The sequence below is a fragment of the Chiloscyllium punctatum genome, chromosome 15 (assembly GCF_047496795.1).
Source record: "Chiloscyllium punctatum isolate Juve2018m chromosome 15, sChiPun1.3, whole genome shotgun sequence".
Taxonomy (NCBI): Eukaryota; Metazoa; Chordata; class Chondrichthyes; order Orectolobiformes; family Hemiscylliidae; genus Chiloscyllium; species Chiloscyllium punctatum.
Genome location: NC_092753.1, coordinates 65,287,408 through 65,304,931, shown reverse-complemented (window position 1 = coordinate 65,304,931; position 17,524 = coordinate 65,287,408). Strand labels below are relative to the sequence as shown.

The 17,524-nt window shown below is 41.3% G+C and overlaps 1 protein-coding gene across 3 annotated transcripts in view; it reads right to left on the bottom strand.

Moving 5' to 3' along the window:
• Window positions 1-262: 262 nt before the first annotated feature.
• Window positions 263-17,524, bottom strand: part of LOC140486341 (capZ-interacting protein) — a 73,399-nt gene continuing 56,137 nt past the window's right edge. For 2 of the 3 annotated variants that reach the window (XM_072585341.1, XM_072585340.1), the window contains 5 exons: window positions 17,235-17,330; window positions 16,948-17,025; window positions 15,980-16,180; window positions 10,653-11,186; window positions 263-4,226 (listed from right to left, as the gene is read on the bottom strand). In XM_072585341.1, the coding sequence (XP_072441442.1) occupies window positions 4,185-4,226; window positions 10,653-11,186; window positions 15,980-16,180; window positions 16,948-17,025; window positions 17,235-17,330 (951 nt within the window). In that variant the 3' untranslated portion in view covers window positions 263-4,184. Of the gene's footprint in view, window positions 4,227-10,652; window positions 11,187-15,979; window positions 16,181-16,947; window positions 17,026-17,234; window positions 17,352-17,524 lie in introns of all 3 variants that reach the window. The other variant, XM_072585342.1, reaches the window with a different exon arrangement.

Genomic DNA, 17,524 nt, shown 5'->3' with positions numbered 1-17,524 from the left:
GAGGCTGAACAGGCTGAGACTGTTTTCCCTGGAGCATTACAGGCTAAGGGATGACCTTATAGAGGTTTACAAAATTATGAGGGGCATGGATATGGTAAATAGGCAAAGTATTTTCCCTGGGGTCAGGAAGTCCATAAACTAGAGGGCATAGGTCCAACCCATCTGATCGGCATGGATGGGTTGGACCAAAGGACTTTTTCCATGCTGTACATCTCTAGGACTCTAATACTTTGATTGAAAAAAAAGGCTGAAATCAGAAGTCTCAATTTCATAGTACATTTTTATTTTCACTTAAAAGCTTACAAAAGCAGCATTTTTGGCACCATATATTTACCAAGAATACAAAGCAAACACTTCCAGCATACACCTCACTCCATTGAGAATTTTACATTCACAGTCACAGTCATTCAGAAGTGTTATATCTCTAGATTCTAAATTCAGGACTTGAAACTGCACTATACATTAGGATACTAATTGCAAGGTAATGCAATAATTTGTGCAGTAGCAAAATTAAATGCTCCTGCTCAGAGACACCAGCCCACTTAAAACATTTTCACTTCAATACAACTACTTTTTTTGGTGTGATCAAAGGATTTATCTTGGAGGTCCCTAGTAGAAATTACATGCAAAACCTATTAATTAGGAAATGTTGGTGGAGATAGCATTGTCCCGTTGTTCAGATCATCTCCAATATTTGAACCAACTCACATGAGTTGCACTAATATTGTAATAGTAGTGAAGGAAGTGTCCTTTGCCAAGTAAATGTCTGATTAACAACTTTACAGTTAAGTGGTATAAAATCAACAAGCCTGCTTTATTTGGTGATTGTAAATAAACAATTGTGCACAGTTCCTTTACTTTCTCTATGTCGCAATATTCAGCTTCAAAAATATGCAGGAAATCAAGAAGAAATATATGGACAGATTGTGAACATTGTAAAAGGGCTTACAATTTAGGTCACTCAGGCAAAAATTAGGGTCATCAATTCCAGTTGTTTTCTTGCCAAATACACAATATTGATTTTATTAGAATCAGTGAAATACTGACCCATGGCTAATCATTCTGTAACTTACTGATTTATTACACTTCTATTATCAATGCCTGCAAAATCTCAAATCTGTTGGGGCTACTCTGATCAAACTTTCCTCCTGGTTGATTTCTTAATATACACTTCTCATTAACTTAGTATTTCGCATCTGAAGGTAGTTGATCTGGAGTTGTACCTACGTGAGAAATTTTGACTAACACAATTTGATTGAATAATTTAAAACCAGCATTTTAAAATCTGTTGAGAGAGAAGGTTATTCAATGACAAGTAAAATTGTTTCGTTAGTTGAAGCAAGCAAGTGTGGCAGTATAGCTTGACAGGAAGGTTATTTACAGCAAGACCGTGCTCCTATTATACATATTTCTATGGCTGCATGAAACAAGAGGTCATTGTAGGTATCAAATGGGATTAATGTCTTCCTGCCACTGAACCAATTTGTTCTCATGTTTCATGTGTACATTTTGATGAGGCAATGTGTTGATAAATATATTTCCACCTGGACGTTTTCGTCAATACTCAAATTCAATTTTTTTTCAATGAAACCACATTTTAAATCTTTCATATATTAAGCCAGAAAATATCAATTTACATTATTCAAATCAAATATTTTCTCAGCTCAGATTTATTGAAACAAGAATTCCATGTTCCTATTCTCTTAAACCATAATAAAGTCATAAATAGCTCTTGCACAATTGTCCAGAGACTAATAATTTCAGTTTGGATTCTCTGGTTCATATAATCTTGTTGAACAACAGTTTCCTCATCTTATTTGCCAAATTTTAAAAAAAATTCAGTAAAATGGGACTACACTGACTGGTGTTTTCTGACAAGTGGAGGGGAAAATCAGAAATGAATAATTTCACAGTGACTGAACTCAATGAAAGCTGCCAATGCAATGCACAGGTTAATTTGAAATTTTAACAAGTTCATTACATGTAGATATTGCCTTTAATGAAATTTCTTAATGAATAGAATAATCCTGATCATTGTTCATCCAAGTCAGTCATGGAACATTGAGATATTCATAAAAAAAAACAGAAACAAGCAACCATGTGTGAAGTGCATAGTGACTCTGCATCAGCACAGTGTGGTGAGATTATAAAGTACTTATGTGGATCTACAGAATTGTAGGCTGCTGCCAGAGTCCCCTTTAACTGCTATGGAAAAAGGCAAGCAGAGGGCAACGCTGCACTATAAAGTATTCCACTGTGGTTTTCACATTTTAACTTCGTAAATACCATGAAAATGAACATATATAAAAGGTTTGTGAGAAACACTTACTGATGTAAATCATTTTATTCATTGCAGTGTTTTCACATATATTTGTTTTGTAAAATACTTGACCAGGACATTTGTAAAAAACACTTTCCCATTTCTGAGCTTGACTTGTAATTTGGTATGTATTTTGAATGCTTAATGTGCATGAGCAATGGAACTGAATGAAGTGTTAAAGTATGATCACATCATCATTTCAGTCATCTGCAGATGTGTTGCCATTAGTGGATATGAAAGTGTTGAAAGCCTCTGCTCATTGTGAGGGTTCAAAATTCAACATTCCATTGCCAGAGAGACTAAAATATTTCCCAGCATTAATAACAAGCAAAGAATTAAATCTTCCATCAGGACATTTTATCACAAGCATAAGAGGGTTTCCTACTCCAAAGGTTTCCATGTAATTGCAGCATCTTATTGGGCTGTCCTGGTTAAAGGATGCACAAATAAAACAATTCTCTATTTGTAGATAGTGGTGAACTGTTCCTGGAAGGGGAGAGGTTGGATCTTTACTCAATGACTAACATCACCCAGAATGTGTGCACCTCACCACATCTTTCTCAAGATGGGAAACAAAATCCCTGATGTTGAGGAAAATGAATTCAGAGGAAACTATTCAAACAGGAGTTCAGAGCAATTTTGTCTTAAACAGATAAACTGAATTAAAGTTTCGCAGAAGCTAACATTCCTAAGTAAATGATAATATATATAGTGGCTTTTATTGGTGACAGTTTTGAATCAAAGGCTAGGCGGATCGTTGATATACAAGAACTTTGTTTTCAATCTTTAAGGCAAACAACTGAATAGGTATTCACATGAGACAAGTAATACATAAATTTAAGTCAATCATCTCCTTGATTTTAGGTCCCATGTTTGGTTGAAATCAGGCTTGAGAGGTATGGGGTGTAGCTCGAGTGTGTTAAAATGAAGCAGGGAATTATCTATTCCTTCCCTGGCCTGATTTGACAGATTGCAATGGACATTTTCCAGTCCTGATCTGCCATTTTAAGCTATAGCTTCAGAAGAGGATTAGCAAGTTTCTTCACTCCATCAAACTGCTGGGATTTAAGTTGGAGACCCCATAAACTAACTACTGAGCTCTACTTCAATCCTGCTCTGTCTGTCCCACCAACCAACTGATCAGCTATTGTGTTGCCATGTTTGGCCAATCTCCAAAATAGAAGTGTTAACAGAAGGACAACAAATATATACAAATCTGTAACTTTCCTTCCATTATTTTTTATTAGAGATACCTTATTCTGAAATAAAGCTGGAAGGCAGCAGCATGGAGGACCTGACTAATTGGGGCATTTTTACACTTAAATAAATCATTGGCATTAATTACTGTATATTTGGAATCTTCTCATTTGATTCCCCTGATTCTAAGATTGCCATTTTTTTGGTTTCAGGGAATTATTCGTTCTGTTTTTTAAATGATGCAGTTGTGTGCAAGTTTCACATCCACTATTCCACACATACATATCTAATTGTAAAGGTCCAGCACACAATTCTTTTTTGGCATTTCTGTGCTATTTTATTTATTGACATTCATTTCAGTCACTCCTTGTAATGTGCAGCTAGAATTAAGTATTTATCCAAAAGAGAAATTTTCAAAAGCATGATGCACGAAGGAAATACCTGAGTAAATTGGGATAGATCTGTGAATGAGTCCAGCCCTTAATGAGCAGAAGCAAACAATGTGCAGGGGAACTATACAGAAACGTGCACACACCCTCGCAAACAAAAGAGCTAAACGTTGCGCAGAAAGAACAGTTTTCTTTCACCTGTAGGCACAAAATAAACAGATTTAAATTGAAAACTTGTCAGCCTCCAATGAATATCAATTGGACCGAGTTTGATATAGTCAGGTACATCTTTCATCTTCAGTGCCCTCAGGAGACATTTCCTAGAAAAGGAATAAAGATGCAGATTGAATTAACACACTCAGTGCATTGCGTTTCGCTAATTGCTACATTTTCGTCCATACATTATGCACAATTAACAAAAAAAATTGCTGGAGAAACTTAGCACGTTTGGCAGCATTTTTGGAGAGAAAGCAGAGTTAACACTTTGAAATCAGTGGTTCTTATTGAAATCATACAAATGGACTTGGTTGAGCTCTCATGTCAAACATTATGCAAATCACTTTTTTGTAATCAAATGTCATACAAGTATGAACTTTTTCAATGCAGGTACTAAAACAATGAAACTGTTTATTTCTCTCCATTGTGTGTCAATCATCACCAAGTATTCAAAGCTCAATTTTAATGTTCAGTGTAAGCTAGCTGTGTTTTTTTTAAAAAACAGGGTAAGAGTCAGGATGAACGTACAAACATACTAATTGGAAGTAGACTATTCAGCCCATGAGCCCACCCTGCTATTTGATAAAAATACATCGGAGCAGTTTGTCACCGTAACTTTTCTGCAGCTCCTGAAATTCATAGTTGCTGGTTAAAGGGACTGCTCAGTTGTTGTGCTATTGCATTGAGAAAAGTCAGGGCTGAGCAAGAGCAAAGCACTTCCACTTTAGGATAGAACCTCAAAAAAAAGATGCAGATACAAAATATGGAGTGTTTCATTCACCTTCCTCTTAAGAAATATGGCCATGTTGATTGGGCATTGCTACTGGTACTCACATCTTGAGACAAGGAAAATGTCCACCGGCAGGACCAGTCACTATCACACAAGATTCAGCAGGTAAACCAAGAAGGACAAAATCAGCAGTTTTGTCACCCATTTAGAGCCTGACTGAGGACACTCAAGTTAATTATAACAAGCATACCCCACGCTGTACCAGAGCAGTTTATTGTTCACACTTTCAATTGTAATTGCTGTTCCATGACTGGAAACTGACACCCACTCACTAAACTTACCAGGGACAGCTAACCACTCGGAAATATTGGTAAACAAGAGGAACACATGACTATGTCATCTTCTGTATATTTTTTAAATCTTCCATAGTTTGATGCTTTTTGTCTACTAGCAGACAATGGCACTAAACAGAATGGTGAAAACTGATGTCCTGGTCAATGTAATTAGACTCTCCCAGAAATGATTTGGAGATGCTGGTATTGTACTGGGGTGTACAAAGTTAAAAATCACACAACCAAGTTTAGTCCAACATGTGCGTACATGTACACACACACAAAAGATTGTGGGGTGAATTTGTACTTACAGAATTACATTTTATTTTGCTCAGAAACTGCGTGAATCCATAAGATTCTGTAAATCCTTTTTTAGATTAGAACCAGTTGAACATTGGGGCATAGACAGCCTCACACAGGGCACCTCACACCTTCAATGCATTATCTAGGCCGACATGGCACCTATTGTTAAAGTTCACTTGAGAATTAACTTTAAAGAAAGTTCATATGTAAATCCCAGAAAGAATTGAAACCACATGGTCATTCTAAAAGGTGAGAGACGTAACAAACATTCTCGGTCTTTTTCAATATATAATTTCAGTTACATCACACTGTAAACTTTTGTTATACATTCTGTGTCTTATGATCTTATACTCCACACCACCTGATGAAGGACCAGCGCTCCGAAGGCTAGCGCTTCCAAATAAACCTGTCGGACTGTAACCTGGTGTTGTGAGATTTTTGACTTTGTATACCCCAGTCCGACACTGGCATCTCCAAATCACAGAGAAGGATGTTATATTCAAACATGTTAAAGGCTGCAGACAGGTCAAAAACACAAATTGGAGCAGGGTTAGACCATTTGGTCCCTCAAGCCTGCTCTGCTATTCAATAGGATCATGGCTAATCTCAGTATCTATCTCCCCATTTCCTTTGATCCTTTCAGCCCCAAGGACTTTCGCTAACCTCTTCTTGAAAACATTAAATGTTTTCACCTCAACCACTTTGTGGCAGAAGAAATTTTCCCTCATCTCAGTCCTAAATGCTCTACATAGTACCCTTAACAATTTCACCTTTGAATCCTCCCACTTCCTCCAGACCAAAGGGGTAGCCATGGGCACACGTATGGGCCCCAGCTATGCCCGTCTCTTTGTTGGCTATGTAGAACAGTTGATCTTCCGTAATTACACCGGCACCACTCCCCACCTCTTCCTCCGCTACATAGATGACTGCATTGGCGCCACCTCGTGCTCCCGCGACGAGGTTGAGCAATTCATCAACTTCACCAACATATTCCACCCTGACCTTAAATTTACCTGGACCATCTGACACCTCACTCCCCTTCCTGGACCTCTCCATCTCCATTAGTGACGACCGACTTGACACTGACATTTTTTACAAACCCACTGACTCCCACAGCTACCTGGATTACACCTCTTCCCACCCTATCTCTTGCAAAAATGCCATCCCGTATTCCCAATTTCTCCGCCTCCACCGTATCTGCTCCCAGGAGGACCAGTTCCACCACAGAACACACCAGATGGCCTCCTTCTTTAGAGACCGCAATTTCCCTTCCCACGTGGTTAAAGATGCCCTCCAACGCATCTCGTCCACATCCCACACCTCCGCCCTCAAACCCCACCCCTCCAACCGTAACAAGGACAGAACGCCCCTGGTGCTCACCTTCCACCCTACAAACCTTCGCATAAACCAAATCATCCGCCGACATTTCCGCCACCTCCAAAAAGACCCCACCACTAGGGATATATTTCCCTCCCCACCCCGTTCCGCCTTCCGCAAAGACCGTTCCCTCCGCGACTACCTGGTCAGGTCCACACCCCCCTACGACCCACCCTCCAATTCTGGCACTTTCCCCTGCCACCGCAGGAACTGTAAAACCTGTGCCCACACCTCCTCCCTCATCTCTATCCAAGGCCCTAAAGGAGCCTTCCACATCCAACGTTTTACTTGCACATCCACTAACATCATTTATTGTATCCGTTGCTCCCGATGTGGTCTCCTCTACATTGGGGAGACTGGGCGCCTCCTAGCGGAGCGCTTTAGGGAACATCTCCGAGACACCCGCACCAATCAACCAAACCGCCCCGTGGCCCAACATTTCAACTCCCCCTCCCACTCTGCTGAGGGCATGGAGGTCCTGGGCCTCCTTCACCGCCGCTCCCTCACCACCAGACGCCTGGAGGAAGAACGCCTCATCTTCCGCCTCGGAACACTTCAACCCCAGGGCATCAATGTGGACTTCAACAGCTTCCTCATTTCCCCTTCCCCCACCTCATCCTAGTTTCAAACTTCCAGCTCAGCACTGTCTCCTTGACTTGTCCGGACTTGTCCTACCTGCCTATCTCCTTTTCCACCTATCCACTCCACCCTCTCCTCCTTGACCTATCACCTTCATCTCCTCCCCCACTCATCCATTGTACTCTATGCTACTCTCTCCCCACCCCCACCCTCCTCTAGCTTATCTCTCCATGCTTCAGGCTCACTGCCTTTATTCCTGAAGGGCTTTTGCCCGAAACGTCGATTTCACTGCTTGTTGGATGCTGCCTGAACTGCTGTGCTCTTCCAGCACCACTAATCCAGTATCTACATAGTACCCTGTCTAGTCCTGTTAGAATTGGAGGGATTTCATTGAAATCCCCCTAGTTTTTCTACACTCCAGGGAAAACAGTACTGATCAATCCAGTCCTTCTTCACATGTCAGTCCTGCCATCCCAGGATCAGTCTGGTAAAACTTCACTGCACTCCCTCCATAGACATAGAACATAGAACAATACAGCACAGAACAGGCCCTCCGGTCCACGATGTTGTGCTGAACATTTATCCTAGCTTAAGCACCTATCCACATACCTATCCAATTGCCACTTGAAGGTCACCGATGATTCGGACTCTACCCAGAGAGTGGTGGGGGCATGGAATGCGCTGCCTGTGGGAGTGGCAAAGAACCTACCCCTGACATCCCCCCTATACCTTCCACCCTTCACCTTAAATTTATGTCCCCTTGTAACACTGTTGTACCCGGGGAAAAAGTCTCTGACTGTCTATTGTTTCTTTTCCCCAGATCATCTTATAAACCTCTATAAAGTCACCCCTCATCCTTCGTCGTTCCAATGAGAAAAGGCCTAGCACTTAACCTATCCTCGTACGACCTATTCTCCATTCCAGGCAACATCCTGGAAAATCTCCTCTGCACCCTCTCCAAAGCTTCCACATCTTTCCTAAAATGAGGCGACCAGAAATGCACACAGTACTCCAAATGTGGCCTTACCAAGGTCCTGTACAGCTGCAACATCACTTCACGACTCTTGAATTCAATCCCTCTGCTAATGAACGCTAATACACCATAGGCCTTCTTACAAGCTCTATCCACCTGAGTGGCAACTTTCAAAGATCTATGAACATAGACTCCAAGATCCCTCTGCTCCTCCACCAAGAACCCTACCATTAACCCTGTATTCCACATTCTTATTTGTCCTTCCAAAATGGACAACCTCACACTTGACAGGGTTGAACTCCAGCTGCCACTCCTCAACCCAGCTCTGCATCATATCGACGTCCCTTTGCAGCCGACAACAGCCCTCCTCACTATCCAGAACTCCACCAATCTTCGTATCCTTCCTTCCGCAATAAGACAACCAAAACTGAACACAATATTCTTGGTGTGGATTTACCTGGGCTCCATATAATTACAACATAGAATAGTACAGCATAGGAACAGGTCCTTTGGCCTATTATGTCTGTACCAACCATGACACCTTTCTAAATTAAATCAGGTCTGCCTGACAGGGAGTACAAGGATACAGACCATCTTTTCATGTGTCTGTCTAAATACTTAAAATGTTACCAATGTATCTGCATCTACCCTGGCAGCACATTCCAGGCATCTATCACCCTCTATATTAAAACCTTCCTCATGCATCTCAATCGTTTCTCTCTCTCTACCTTAAACCTATATTCCCTAGTGTTTACATTTGCACCCAACTGTTCATCTTATCCATACCTTTTAATTTCATATATTTTTATCAGGTCACCTCTCAGCCTCTCACCTCTAGGAAAAACAATCCAAGTTTGTCCAATCTCTCCTTATAGATAATATACTGCAATCCAGGCAACATCCTGGTAAGCCTCTTACACACCCTTTCCAAAATCTCCACATCCTTAAATTATAGCAAGTCTTCCTGCATCCTTCTCGAATCTTCTTGCTATGAAGGTCAATATACAATTAATCTTCTTCACCATCTGGTGCACTTGAGTGCTTGCCCTCAGTGACTTGTTGGATAAAGACACCCAGGTAAAAACAAGGACTACAGATGCTGGAAACCAGATTCTAGATTAGCGTGGTGCTGGAAAAGTACAGAAGTTCAGGCAGCATCAGAGGAGCAGGAAAATCGACGTTTTGGACAAAAGCCCTTCATCACGAATAAAGGCAGGGTGTCTGCAGGGTGGAGAGATAAACAAGAGGAGGATAGGGGTGGGGAGAAAGTAGCATAGAGTACAACAGGTGAACGGGGGTGGGGATAGAGGTGATAGGTCAGAGGGGAGGGTGGAGTGGATAGGTGGAAAGGAAGATAGGAATAGGACAAGTCATGGGGACAGTGCTCAGCTGCAAGTTTGGAGCTGGGGTGAGGTGGGGGAAGGGGAAATGAGGAAACTGGTGAAGACCACATTGATGCCCTGGGGTTGAAGATCAGGAAGAGCTTATGCTCGAAACGTCAATTCTTCTGCTCCTCAGATGCTGCCTGATTGGTACTGGAAAAACATAGCCACACTTTTTGACTCTAAATTTAACATAGCCCACATAACTATTTAATGAAAATCAGGGAATTATCCTTATAATCCAACCAGTAGTTTGGGGTTTACCAACAATAGATGTTCCATTCCCTGTTTATTTACTACACGACTGCAGTCCAAAGTAATGCATTGTTTTAAAAGACTTTGAGATATCCTAAGGAAATTATTAAGTATGATTCAAATGCAAGTCCCTTCTTTTTTTGGGCAATTCTGAACACAGGTCTCCATGGCGACAATAAGTCCCGAATCTCAAAAGTATCCAGCATCACTTGCGCAGCTAGTAACAGAAACTAGCACAGAGGAATTTAAATCATTAGTTTGAGGCTGTATCACAAGGCATTATGGACTAGTCATCTTTTGATTAGGAAGCATTACACAACACATCCTAAAAGCACATTTTAATTACCTGATACAACTCTGCTCCCCCACTCAATGTGACGCAAAATGAAATGGCCCAAGTGCATAAAAATTAGAAACGGTCTTAAAAGTTGAATACACAGCAGCAGGACCTATGGTCAAACTAGTACTGAAGACCTGAGCTTGGTACATCATTTCAATATCTCCCAGGAGAATGGCCTCAAGATTGTAAAGAAATTGATTGTTGTTACTGCTAGAATCCATACAGGCTTATTTGCTCTAATAAAACCTCTTTCACCTACCTCTGCTTTGGAATTCTGCTGCTGAATATCAATTGCTTTCACTTCTTCAATTTTGGGTTCTTCTTTAGAGGTCTCAGAATCTGCAGTCTCACTTCCTGCTATGTTGTGATCACTGCTGGCAGAAGCCTCATTGTCCTTGTTTGAAGACTCCTCAGTTTCTTTTGTAGTGCTAGCATTGTCTTCCATGTGTTCACATTGGCTTAGATCAGAAGACAATTCAGATTCTTGGCTCTGAGATGATGAGAGGTGATCAAGCTCTTTCTCGGATGTTTGTTCAGGAGAAGATTCTTTTGGTGAGGGGGGAGAGTCTTCTTCAGGCGAAGGGGAAGTCTTAGAGGTTGCATCATCGGTTTGAACTCCATCATCAGTAAAAACATCATTGCTTTCCTCATCTGGTGTTCCATTCTGTTCTGGTTCTGCATTCTTAGGAGACGTGTCTGTTTCTGCAGAGTCAGAGTTAGCTGCATCTTCAGCAACTGATCGTCGAAATCTCCTGCTGGGTGGCCGTCGTTTCAATGACACACGTACCCGGTTCTAACAGGTCAAACCAAACAAAACACAAACTTGGGATCAAGAAATCAATCACTATTCACAAACAGGTGTCAGTGCCTGTTAGTGATTGCCTGTCCATATCTATTATTTTGCAAAATAATGATATCACAGGACTGGGAGAGAATACACTAACCTCAATTCTGAAAATGTGAATTGACCCAGCACCCAGGCTCATTTCAGGGACTGTGACACAGATTATCTTTAAATTAGAAAGTCTTCCTAATTTGAGTCCAAAATAAGCAGCTTCTAATCTTAAAATTGTACCCCTTTGTTCAGAAATAAAACACAACAAATTGATGGAGAACCTCAGCAGGTTTGGTCGCATCATGTGGAGAGAAACAGAGTTAATGTTAAATCCAATATGATGACTCCTCAGAACTAAAGAATACTGGAAAATTAGTTTTTTTTTTGTGTTGGCTAAGGAGGAGGAGTAATTAGAACAGGTTGTGAAGGTGCCTAGAAAAAAGACAGAACGCAGATGTTAATTGAGGAGAGATACAGAAATGAATTAGATAGTAATGGTAAGTGGGAATAGTAGAGAATAGACTGGCTTTGCTAAGAGCGAAGCCATGCAAACAAGACATGGGAAGGGGCTCAGAATGGTGAGGGAACAGAGTGTATCTATACTGGAGGATAGTGTTCACACTCTGAAGTTGCTGAACTCCATGTGCACTCCTGAAAGCTGTAATGAACCCAAGCAGACAAACAAAATGCTGTTTGTCTTTAAGTTTGTGTTGCGATTTGATGGAAAACTACAGCAGGCCTTGGACACAAATGTGAGCATGAGGTAAAGATAATCTATTGAAATGGCAAGCAAGTGAAAGGCTGGGGTCATGTTTATAAGACCGAGCAGAGGTTTTCTGAAAGACAGTCACCCAATCTGCATTTGGTCTTGTCAACACAGAGGAAGTGGCATTGCAAGCAGTTAATACTGTAGACTGTAGGCAGTCCCTGGGTTGTAAATGGGTTCCCATTCTGGAATCTGCTCGCAAGATGGAACACAATGCAGGACAACGGTACGCAGCCATTTGCAAGTATTTGAAACCAGGTTAAAACAGATTGAGACCAGAAATATTTGTACGTTGGGTCTTTGGATTTTAAAACACGATCTCCTGCATTGGTCTTAAGTATGAACATTTGTAAGTTGGACTTTCTTAAACACAGGTACCTGTCCACTGGCTCACTTCTTACTTGGAGAATGAGTTTAGCCAGATGAAGGAGGGTGGTGGTTGGTGACAGTTCAGACCTCCCTTCAAGGAAGGAGCAGAAAGCCTTCAGGACACTGGATGTGGAGAGGAACTTTACATCCATGATTAAGGTGGATGAGGCAGCTGGGGCCAGGAACTGGAAATTATGGGACTGACAAAATCTCAGAAGAGTCAAGAATGTTAGTGGGAAGAAATTGAATGAGGAGAGGAAAGAAGTGCCAAAGATAGGAAGAAAGGAGATCAATGGGGCTGAAATCAGCTGAAACGGATGGGTCTACCAGGATGGTCCGGTTTATAGATGTTGGGAAAGAAAGAAGTTGGCTGTGCAGGATTGGGGAACATGAGGTGGGGAAACTAGGTCAGAGACTATTCCCTTACTCCAGATTTGTCTATCAAAAGAAATTGTTTCTTTATGTCTACCATATTCAAGTCTGTTATTTTTCCAATCTAATCAAATTGTTCAAAATGAAGTGTAACTTTGTCACTCCAAAGAACAATACAGCCCAGGAACAGTCCCTTTGGCCCTCCAAGCTTGTATTGGCACATTTTGCCGTTCTATATTAAAACTACTTTCACTGACAGGATCCATATCTCTCTATTCCTTTCCTATTCATGTATTTGTGCTTCTTGAATGCTGCTATTATGTCAGCTTCCATTACCTCCTCTGGCAGCACCTTCTAGGCACTCAGAGTCAGAGATGTACAGCATGGAAACAGACCCTTTGATCCAACCTGTCCATGCCGACCAGAAATCCCAACCCAATCTAGTCCCACCTGCCAGCACTCGGCCCATATTCCTCCAAACCCTTCCTATGCATATACCCATCCAAATGCCTTTTAAATGTTGCGATTGTACCAGCCTCCACCACTTCCTCTGGCAGCTCATTCCATACATGTACCACCCTCTGCGTGAAAAATCGTTTCCCCTCATGTCTCTTTTATATCTTTCCCCTCTCACCCTAAACCTATGCCCTCTAGTTCTGGATTCCCCCACCCCAAGGAAAAGACTTTGTCTATTTATCCTATTGATGCCCCTCATGATTTTGTAAAGCTCTGCAAGGTCACCCCTCAGCCTCCGATGCTCCAGGGAAAACAGTCCCAGCTTGTCCAGCCTCTCCCTGTAGCTCAAATCCTTCAACCCTGGCAACATTCTTGTAAATCTTTTCTGAACCCTTTCAAGTTTCACAACATCTTTCTGATAGGAAGGAGACCAGAACTGCACACCATATTCCAACAGTGGCCTAATCAATGTCCGAACAGCCACAACATGACCTCAATTCCTGTACTTCATACTCTGACCAATAAAGGAAAACTATACCAAATGCCACCTTCACTATCTTATCTACCTGTGACTTTACTTTCAAGGAGCTATGAACCTGCACTCCAACATCTCTTTGTTCAGCAACACTCCCTAGGACCTTACCATTAAGTGTATAAGTCCTGCTAAGATTTACTTTCCCAAAATGCAGCACCTCGCATTTATCTGAATTAAACTCCATCTGCCTCTTCTCAGCCCATTGGGCCACCTGATCAAGATCTCGTTGTAATCTGGAGGTAACAGTCTTCGCTGTCGACTACACTTCCAACTTTGATGTCATCTGCAAACTTATTAACTATACCTCTTATGCTCACATCCAAATCGTTTATACAAATGATGAAATGTAGTGGACCCAGCACTGATCCTTGTGGCACTCCACTGGTCACAGGCCTCCAGTCTAAAAAACAACCCTCCACCACCACCCTCTGTATTCTGACTTTGAGCCAGTTCTATATTCAAATGGTTAGTTCTACCTGTATTCCATGAGATCTAACCTTGCTAACTGGTCTTCCATGGAGAACCTTGTCGAACGCCTGACTGAAGTCCATATAGGTCACATCGACTGCTCTGCCCTCATGAATCCTCTTTGTTACTTCTTCAAAAAAACTCAATCAAGTTTCACCACCGTTTGTGTGGAAAAATGTACCTTGCATATCTCTTTTAAACTTTCTCCCCCTCATACCTTGAACCTGTGTCCCCTGGTAATTGACCCCTACACCTTTGGAAAAAAGCCTCATACTTTCCATTCTATCCATGCCATTCACAATCTTATAAACTTCTATTAGGTCACCTCTCAACCTCCTGTGTTCCACTGAAACCAAACCCAGTCTATCCAACCTTTCTAAAGTCAAGATCCCCCATACCTAGCAACATCCTTGGGCGGCACGGTGGCACAGTGGTTAGCACTGCTGCCTCACAGCGCCAGAGACCCGGGTTCATTTCCCGCCTCAGGCGACTGACTGTGTGGAGTTTGCACATTCTCCCCGTGTCTGCGTGGGTTTCCTCCGGGTGCTCCGGTTTCCTCCCACAGTCCAAAGATGTGCAGGTCAGGTGAATTGGCCATGCTAAATTGCCCATAGTGTTCGGTAAGGGGTAGATGTAGGGGTATGGGTGGGTTGCGCTTCGGCGGGGCGGTGTGGATATGTTGGGCCGAAGGGCCTGTTTCCACACTGTAAGTAATCTAATCTAATCTAATCTAATCTAATCCTGGTCAAACTTTTCTGTACCCTTTCAAAAGCATCTACATCTTTCTGATCGTGTGGTGACCAGAACTGTATGCAATATTCCAAGTGTGTCCTAACTAAAGGACTATAATGCTGCAGCACAATTTGTCTACCCTTATACTCAATGTCCCTTCCAATGAAGGCAAGCATGCCATAGGCCATTTTTATTACCTTATCAACCTCCACTGCCACTTCCAGTGATCTGTGGATCTGTGGACCTGGACACCCAGACCCCCTGCAAATACAAATAGTTCTGCCATTCACTATATAATTTCCATCTATACTTGACCCTCCAGAACGCATCACCTCACATTTGGCTGGATTAAACTCCATATGCCATTTTTCTGCCCAGGCTTCCAACTGATCTACATCCTACTGTATCCTATGACAATCTCCTCACCATCCACAAACTTTGCATTTTCTGCAAACTTACTAATTAGACCAGCTACATTTTCTTCCAAATCATTTATGTAGACTGCATTTTCATTTGCTGGAGACTAACATCCCCAGTTGATATTAAATTTTATTTTGCACTTGTGCATGGCTCAGTAAAAGCCAATATACATGTCCCTCCAGATCCTAACTCCCACCATGTTCGAGTTCAAGTCAGAGCCAGAGCCATCAAGAAGCCCCAGGCATTCCAAAGTTATCACAAGAAATAACAAGTTTTTGTCTCAGTCCTTTTCTTCCTCTTCACCGTGCTCTGCTAAGTTTGCAAATGCAATCGTATGGAAAATCTACCCTATAGTCCCAATTATAACCAAGATCTCTTTTTTGGGGGTACTGATAATCTTGCCCTGTATTTCTGGCATTACCTATTTTTATTTCACATTCTTGTATATTTGCAGCTTTGCTTCAAATTCTTGAACTCAGCAGCTTGTATTAGGCCATCTAATGTGGGTTATAATATTCTAGCCACCACAGAACAGTTTTTTTATTGAAAGCTCATATTTATAGCTTTTTTTATTCCACATTCACCAATTTTAAATTTTATTAAAACCACTCAAAACTGTTACTGCATTTTTACCTTGTGCAGACTGTGCAAAGGTTCCCTTTCTGCAGGTTGGTCAAATGAAACTGGCCCTCCATCAGATTCACTAGATTGGGAGCGTGTTCCAGGACTGTCAGGTGTGGAAGCAGGACTAGTTAAAGGTGAGAAGGAAGATTTTAATGGACTCTTTGGACCAGCACCAGGCAAGAGAGCAATCGGGGAGAGACACAAGTTGGCCTATATGAGAAACAGAAGACATAAAAAAAAGGTTATATTCTATTGGCCTTAATTAGATTTTGTATCTGTCTAATAGCTTTTAGAATTTCAGTTCGTGAACCCAAAACACACTGTTCCTCCACAGTCTCAAGTTTCTGATCTTAAGAGAATAATAAAGACATAGTTCAAAACTCAGCGTTATGATCAGAAGTTGAGTAGAGTTTTCTACTGGAAAATGTCATGCTCAAATCAGATTGCTCCGAAAACTAGGTGTGCAGCTTTCAGTCTGAGATGCAGAGTTTATATTAAAAAAACGTGTTCTTAGGCAATTCTGAATATTTGTAAAATTCAAGCTTTATCAAATTAAATATTCCTTTGTAAAACATAACCAAAGGCTAAGATAAAGAATAAAAAGTGTTAACAATTATGGTGTTTTTTGAAAAATTATAAACTATAAATTATATATTAGGCTGCAGAAAGGTTCAACATTGCGACTCTTAAATGTTATTTAAACTGCTTTATCCTCTTCAGGAGAAGACAATTTTCTGAAAGTCTTCTCCCTGTGAAAACGTTCAGTCGTCTTCCAAAATCCTCCATCAACAGGGTGTATTACGTGACATGATAGCCCACCTTTTTACTTCGGACACTGACCGGTCCTTTGTTACCTGCATTTTGTGTTGTTCTTCTGCTTTACTATCTCAATGCTTAACTGTCTGTTCCACACACCCATTACTCTGTACATAATAAGCCACAGTTACAGGAAGTGGCAAATATTCTCAGAAACACACCTGGAGTTTTTCAATGAGTGGGGAGGAAGTCTTCAATTTCAACTTTGGTGGACGGTTGGAGTCACTAACTGATGACTTCTGAAAGAAGTAGCATGTTGAGAAGCATGTAATATGAAAAATGAAACGAGACTCAAATTACAACATTAATTTAAATATGCATTAAGTGATCGCAGATCATTAGAATTTTAGCTTTCATTCAGGAGGTTTGAGTTTTCATATTACCTACAGGATTGGCACTATAGGATTATTTTAAAAGGCAAGTAGATGCTTTCAAATGATTATTTTACCTCATCTGCATTACGGTCTGTTTCATTGTCATTCTTCATCCCACACAAAGGCAGTGAGCTAGGAGGCTTTTTCCGAACTGGTCTCTTGAGCGGTTTCTAAGGGAAAAAGGAACACAGCTGCATCGAAATAAGTTTCAGAATGTTCTAAAGTGAATCACTGTCAATAACTCTAGAAAGTGTAATCATGGCAGTCATGATGCACAACCACAAACGCAGGCCAAACGTTCCTATTGGAAGTCATAAATGGATCAGAGTTGTTCGGTAATTTGAGCTGTACACCCAGGAAATTA